Source organism: Lytechinus variegatus, chromosome 12 (genome assembly GCF_018143015.1).
Source record: "Lytechinus variegatus isolate NC3 chromosome 12, Lvar_3.0, whole genome shotgun sequence".
Classification (NCBI taxonomy): Eukaryota; Metazoa; Echinodermata; class Echinoidea; order Temnopleuroida; family Toxopneustidae; genus Lytechinus; species Lytechinus variegatus.
In genome coordinates, this window is record NC_054751.1 from 5,357,432 (window position 1) to 5,364,536 (window position 7,105).

At 35.3% G+C, this 7,105-nt stretch overlaps 1 protein-coding gene across 1 annotated transcript in view; it reads right to left on the minus strand.

Moving 5' to 3' along the window:
* LOC121424719 overlaps positions 1-4,024 on the minus strand; it is a 112,026-nt gene extending 108,002 nt beyond the window's left edge. The window contains exons 1-3 of the mRNA XM_041620468.1: positions 3,938-4,024; positions 1,811-1,929; positions 690-770 (exon numbers count right to left, since the gene is read on the minus strand). Coding sequence (XP_041476402.1) covers positions 690-770; positions 1,811-1,929; positions 3,938-3,942 — 205 coding nt within the window. The 5' untranslated portion in view covers positions 3,943-4,024. The remainder of the gene's footprint in view (positions 1-689; positions 771-1,810; positions 1,930-3,937) is intronic.
* Between the last annotated feature and the right edge of the window lie 3,081 nt (positions 4,025-7,105).

Here is a 7,105-nt window from a genome sequence, read left to right on the forward strand (position 1 = left end):
TATATGACGAGTAAGATTGGTCTTGTGAGAAAATCTCTTCTCACAATGAGAGCAATGATAAGGTTTTTCTCCAGTATGTGTTCTCATATGAGTAAGAGTACTCTTTCTGGAAAATCTCTTCTCACAATGAGAGCAATAAGATTTTTCTCCTGCATGTATTCTCATATGATGAGTAAGAGTGCTCTTGACAGAAAATCTCTTCTCACAATGAAAACAACTATAAGGCTTTTCTCCTGTATGTGTTCTCATATGATGAGTAAGAGTGCTCTTAAGAGAAAATCTCTTCTCACAATGAGAGCAATTATAAGTTTTTCTCCTGTGTGTGTTTTTATATGACAAGTAAGTTCGCTCTTGTAACAAAATCTCTACTCACAATACGAAACAACTGTAAGGCTTTTGTCTTGTGTGTCTTCTTTTATGATGATTAAGATTGCTCTTAAGAGAAAATCTCTTCTCACAATGAGAGCAATGATAATTTTTTTCTCCTGTGTGTGCACTTATATGAAGTGTAAGATCGCTCTTGTTAGAAAATCCCTTCTCACAATGAGAGCAATGATAAAACTCTTATGACGTCATTGTAAAGATCACCTGACATTTGAAGTCACATGACTGCAGGCCGGTATTCCAGCCCATCGGGTTCAAAGGGTTAAACATCAATCAAGCAAACTACATAGACCAGAGTATCTTACCTTGAATAGTAAATCGGTCTTGACCTGTATCAGGATTGGTCATGTCTTCATCTATTTCCTGTTTGATCATGAAGGTTTGACCTAGAGGGAACAAATTAAGAAAATAATTAAGATTTACTCTATAGTCAATCATGCTTAACCCTTTGAACCCTGAATTATTAGGGGCGTTGGTGACCTACACCCTTAATTATTTGCACATATCAACCACATTCAATAACACTCATGATTCAAGATCCAACGGCATTCCCCCCGCTAGTACCCGGACCAAGCCGACTGACATTGTTTACCTTCTCGTAGACCTAGTCCATAAACAGAGATATCAACTTTAGTGTCTGTATTGGGCTCAAAATCACTGTTTTTGCCAAAGTCAGATATACCAATTGCTTCCCCGTAGTAAGCATGTGACTCGCCGCGTATTACACATTGTGTTACCGAACATACGACATGAGCAACCACAAAAAAGTGGCATATTTGGGCCATTTTTTATGCTAAATCCTATCGAAATCATCACAAACCTTGACTGAAATTATCGACTAAATATTCCAACACGTACTAGAAAGATGACGTCATTTTGAAAAGATCACCTGACATTTAGAATCCATGTTTTTGAAGTCACATAGCTGTAGGCCGGCATTCTAGCCTATCGGGTATATGTGCGTTTACTGGTGGGCCAGTATTCCGGCCTATCGGGTTCAAAGGGTTAAACAAGCTAGCACTTGAACATACATTAAGCAGTGTAGCACACTTTGTGTGGTACATTGGTCATGATCTGTATAAGAGTTGGTCATATCTTCATCTACTTCCTGTACAACCTCGATGGTTTGACCTAGTATGAACAAATAAATTATAGAAAGCAAATAATTCAGACTGATAACAGTCAATCATGCTTAACTCTCTAAACATCAATCAAGCAACCTACATAAACCAGCCTATCTTAATATCTTGTATCGTACATTGGTCTTGACCTGTATCAGGGTTGGTCATGTCTTCATCTAATTCCTGTTTGACCATGAAGGTTTGACCTAGAGCGAACAAAATAATTAAGATTTACTCAACAGTCAACCATGCTTAACCCTTTAAACAAGCTTGCTCTTGAACATACATGAAGCAGTGTATCTTACCTTGTATAGTACATTGGTCTTGACCTGTATCAGGACTGGTCATATGATGAGTAAGTTTGCTCTTGTAACAAAATCTCTTCTCACAATGAGAACTGTAAGGCTTTTCTCCTGTGTGTGTTCTTATATGATGAGTAAGATTGGACTTGTTAGAAAATCTCTTCTCACAATGAGAGCAATGATAAGTTTTTTCTCCTGTATGTGTTCGTATATGATGATTAAGATTACTCTTAACAGAAAAACTCTTCTCACAATGAAAACAACTGTAAGGCTTTTCTCCTGTATGTGTTCTCATATGACGAGTAAGATCACTCTGGTAACAAAATCTGTTCTCACAATAAGAACAACTGTAAGGCTTTTCTCCAGTGTGTGTTCTTATATGATGATTAAGATTGCCCTTGTTAGAAAATCTCTTCTCACAATAAGAGCAATGATAAGGTTTTTCTCCAGTATGTGTTCTCATATGATGAGTAAGAGTGCTCTTAAGAGAAAATCTCTTCTCACAATGAGAACAACTATAAGGCTTTTCTCCAGTATGTGTTCTCATATGATGAGTAAGAGTGCTCTTTCTGGAAAATCTCTTCTCACAATGAGAGCAATGATAAGATTTTTCTCCAGTGTGTGTTCTCATATGATGAGTAAGAGTGCTCTTAAGAGAAAATCTCTTATCACAATGAGAACAACTATAAGGCTTTTCTCCAGTATGTGTTCTCATATGATGAGTAAGAGTGCTCTTAAGAGAAAATCTCTTCTCACAATGAGAGCAATGATAAGATTTTTCTCCTGTATGTGTTCTCATATGATGAGTAAGAGTCCTCTTGGCAGAAAATCTCTTCTCACAATGAGAACAACTATAAGGCTTTTCTCCTGTATGTGTTCGTATATGACAAGTAAGTTTGCTCTTGTGACAAAATCTCTTCTCACAATGAGAACAACTATAAGGCTTTTCTCCAGTATGTGTTCTCATATGATGAGTAAGAGTGCTCTTAAGAGAAAATCTCTTCTCACAATGAGAGCAATGATAAGATTTTTCTCCTGTATGTGTTCTCATATGATGAGTAAGAGTCCTCTTGGCAGAAAATCTCTTCTCACAATGAGAACAACTATAAGGCTTTTCTCCTGTATGTGTTCGTATATGACAAGTAAGTTTGCTCTTGTGACAAAATCTCTTCTCACAATGAGAACAACTATAAGGCTTTTCTCCAGTATGTGTTCTCATATGATGAGTAAGAGTGCTCTTAAGAGAAAATCTCTTCTCACAATGAGAACAACTGTAAGGCTTTTCTCCTCTGTGTGTTTTCATATGATGAGTAAGAGTGCTCTTTCTGGAAAATCTCTTCTCACAATGAGAGCAATGATAAGATTTTTCTCCTGTATGTATTCTTAAATGATGAGTAAGATTGGTCTTGTTAGAAAATCTCTTCTCACAATAAAAACAAATGTAAGGCTTTTCTCCTGTATGTGTTCTTGTATGACGAGTAAGATTGATCTTGTAACAAAATCTCTTCTCACAATAAAAACAAATGTAAGGCTTTTCTCCTGTATGTGTTCTTGTATGACGAGTAAGTTCGCTCTTGTAACAAAATCTCTTCTCACAATGAGAACAACTGTAAGGCTTTTCTCCCGTGTGTGATTTCATATGAGTTTCAAGACGGCTCTTGTAACAAAATCTCTTCTCACAATGAGAACAATTATAAGTTTTTTCTCCTGTATGTGTTTTTATATGACAAGTAAGTTCGCTCTTATAACAAAATCTCTTCTCACAAGAAGAACAACAGTAAGGCTTTTCTCCCGGGTGTCTTCTTATATGACGGGTACGAATACTGCTTCTAGAAAATCTCTTCTCACAATGATAAAATTTTTCTCCTGTGTGTGCACTTATATGAAGTGTAAGATCTCTCTTGTTATAAAATCCCTTTTCACAATGAGAGCAATGATAAAACTCTTCTCCAGTGTGTGAGCTCACATGGGTCATAAGATGATCCTGGGATTCAAAAATCTTATCACAATGGGGGCACTTAAAGCTCATATCTAACTTTGTTCTCAGACTGCTAACTGATCCCTCTTCTCTAAAGCATGCTTTCAGATGTACATGTAGAATTAAAGCGCTCTCATCCATGAATGTCTTACTGCATTGTAAACACCGATATGACTTCTCTTCACTGCATTCTATCATGGGCGATTGTCTCTTGTCCTCTTCATTCTCAATCTCTTTATCTGGGGAGAAGGGAAAAATATTCGTTTAAGCTCACATAAATATTGAGAGCAAAGTAAAAGAGCTTTAATCTATAATGGAAGACAAAATCACTTTTTTAAAGGGGTGGTCCAGGCTGAAAGTATTTACAGCTTAATAAATAGAGTAGAATTCACTGAGCAAAATTCCAAAAATTTCGTCAAAATCGGACAACAAATAGCAAAGTTATTGAATTTTAAAGTTTAGTAATATTTTGTAAAAACAGTCGTCATGAATATTCATTAGGTGGGCTGATGATGTCACATCTCCACTTGTTCTTTTGTATTTTATTATATGAAATTAGGTTTATTCAAATTTTTTTCGCCAAGAACTAGAAAAATTGGATTGACAACTGATTTAGTGCATTAGATATTTATTGCTGCCACTTATTTCATTATAAGGGAGACATATTATTCACACAAGTAAGAAAAAATGAAAAAATATGACTTTATGTAATAACATAAGAAAATGGAAAGTGGAGATGTGACATAATCAGCTCGCCTAATGAATATTCATGACGACTGTTTTCACAAAATATTGCTAAACTTTAAACTTCAATAACTTTATGATTTGTTATCTGATTTTGATGAAATTTTCAACGTTTTGCTCAGTGAATTCTACTCTGTGTATTAAGATATAAATATTTTCAACCTGGACCACCCCTTTAATTCAGTGATAGTGTTTTCATTTCAATACAAAGCAGGAAAAAATTCGCCCGGATAATACCTAGTCGCCCCCCAAGTCACCCAAAATCATGCTTTCAGGGGCGGCAAAAAATCTGGAAGTCCCCCCCCCCCGAAAGTGAACAACAATAAATCAGCTCATCATTTAACAATAAATAACAATTTGAAAATTAATCGCAAATGATAAACAAGCAGGATGGGTGAATTGTCCTGGGTAGCAAAATACATACAATGTATTTACAAAAAGTGGAGCCCCTGAATTGAAAAAGGTAGTCCCAAAAAGGTAGAAATTAAGCCCGAAATTTTACAATCTAGCACATCAATGATGTGGAGCTCATCCGGCATCTCGCAAAGAAATCAACACAAATTTCAATTTCAGTCCAGTTCAAAATGTAGTGAATTATATTGGTGACATAAATTGAGGAAACCGAACTGAAATTAATGAAGAAATGACTTTAGAAGAAGCATTCTTTGTGATTCATGAATAAATTTCGTATAAATTAAAATAATTTTCTAGTCAAAAATTCTACATTCTGTGTAGAACTTTGGTCAACCTCATGTAGCTCTCGGATGGAAAAAAAATCAAAATCAGTCAACAATTAAAGAAGTAGTTTTTGTGAGTATTGAAAATATGCATAAATTAGCACATTTAATGGGTTTCAAAATTCTATGTTCAAATTTTATATCCCCACCTAAAGCAATCATTTAAAGCAAACTAAATTGCAATCAACAAATGAAGGAGAAAAAACATTGTGATTTATGAATAAATTTTGGCTGCATGAATTAGCATAAATAATTTTTGTTCCAATATTTCTAAATTCTGAGTGAAAATTTGGAGATCCTCATGCAGCTCTACCACATGGAAGAAAATATATCAAAAACATTCAACAAATAAAGAAGAGGCATCTTTTGTGATTTATGATTTTGCATAAATTAGCATAAATACTTTTCTACTCAAAATTCTGAGTAGAAGTTTAATAACTCATGAAACTTGTATGAAGAAATAATAGTAAGCAAATATTTAAGACTGATAACGGTCAACCATGCTTAACCCTTAATGTAGGCTGGGTAGGGGAGATCGGGGTTAGAAACTGTTGTATTATTAATAGGCTCAATAAATTGAGGGCAGTATTGCATAAATTTATTTTACAGGCGTTAAAGAAAATTACAATGTTTCAACTTAACCCGCGTTCAAAATAACTCCGATCTCCCCTACTGTGTAATGTATTGGTTATGACATGTAACAGTGAGGGCCATTACATTTCTTTTAATTGATAGTATTGGTTTTAAGATAATTGAAGTAAGAATCAATAAATTACAACTGATTGGAATCTACTACCATGCTCATCTATTCAAATTACATTACATGTTGTACAAAGTCTTCTTAGCTTGTTGTCCGCAAGCAAATGGGAGACTAAAGGTCAAACATTCGTACCGTTGCACACAAAACGTATCATCCAAAATGTACCATTGCACGGCTTTAGGAGCTGACGTCACAATACAATTTAATTCAATTCATTGCGCTCAGTAAAAATGAAGGTGCAATACGCGCATAAGCCTGCTGGCTAAATGCGCAATGCTCCCCAAGGTCATGAGCACTTGTGGGATTTTGCTTTCCGCTTTCAGTATTTTTGCTCCCTTATCATAGATTACTACAGGGATAAACAACAAGAACAAACTTGTTGAAACGTCAAGTTTGGGTAGTCCTATTCAGGACAACATTTGCCCAAGAACGATGCATGGTGTTCCGTGAAACCTACTGCACTATGAAATACTAAAGATTTACCAACCTACATCTGCACATTTTCCTTCTCCTTCAATGCCCAAGAGATACTCGCAATCACCAGTTTCCTGCTTTACATCCATGCTATCTGCATACAAGTTTGATGATATTCACATATTTTAGTTAATGTGTGTTTGATAAAGATATCATAACCTTCAAAGAAGAGCAGAGTCTACAGTAGGGGCGTTGTTCTGTAAACATTTGTCTAGGAAATGCCAAAGTTACCTTTGCTAACCAAGACAAGTTACGTCCTGATGAAATGAGTATTTCAGAATTCTCTGGAATTCTCTCTTTTGTAAGAACTCATGTCAAGCTTGTGAAAAGTTTTGGTATTAGGATTAATTATGTAATAATACTTGAGTTTTATCAAACATTCTAATCTTACAAACGGCTACATGGCATTTGCTTGGCAATAATTGCTCAAGTGGAAAATCTATGTAGCCAAACCTTATCTCTAACCTCCAAACTAAATAAACAGTTATCCCTATTTTACATTATTCTGAACCAAAACTCTATTACAGAGTTGTGAACGATAAAATCATTGATGAAACTGTGAAGTAGGTCAAGGGGTTTCCCCGGTATTGCGATCTCAAAATTCT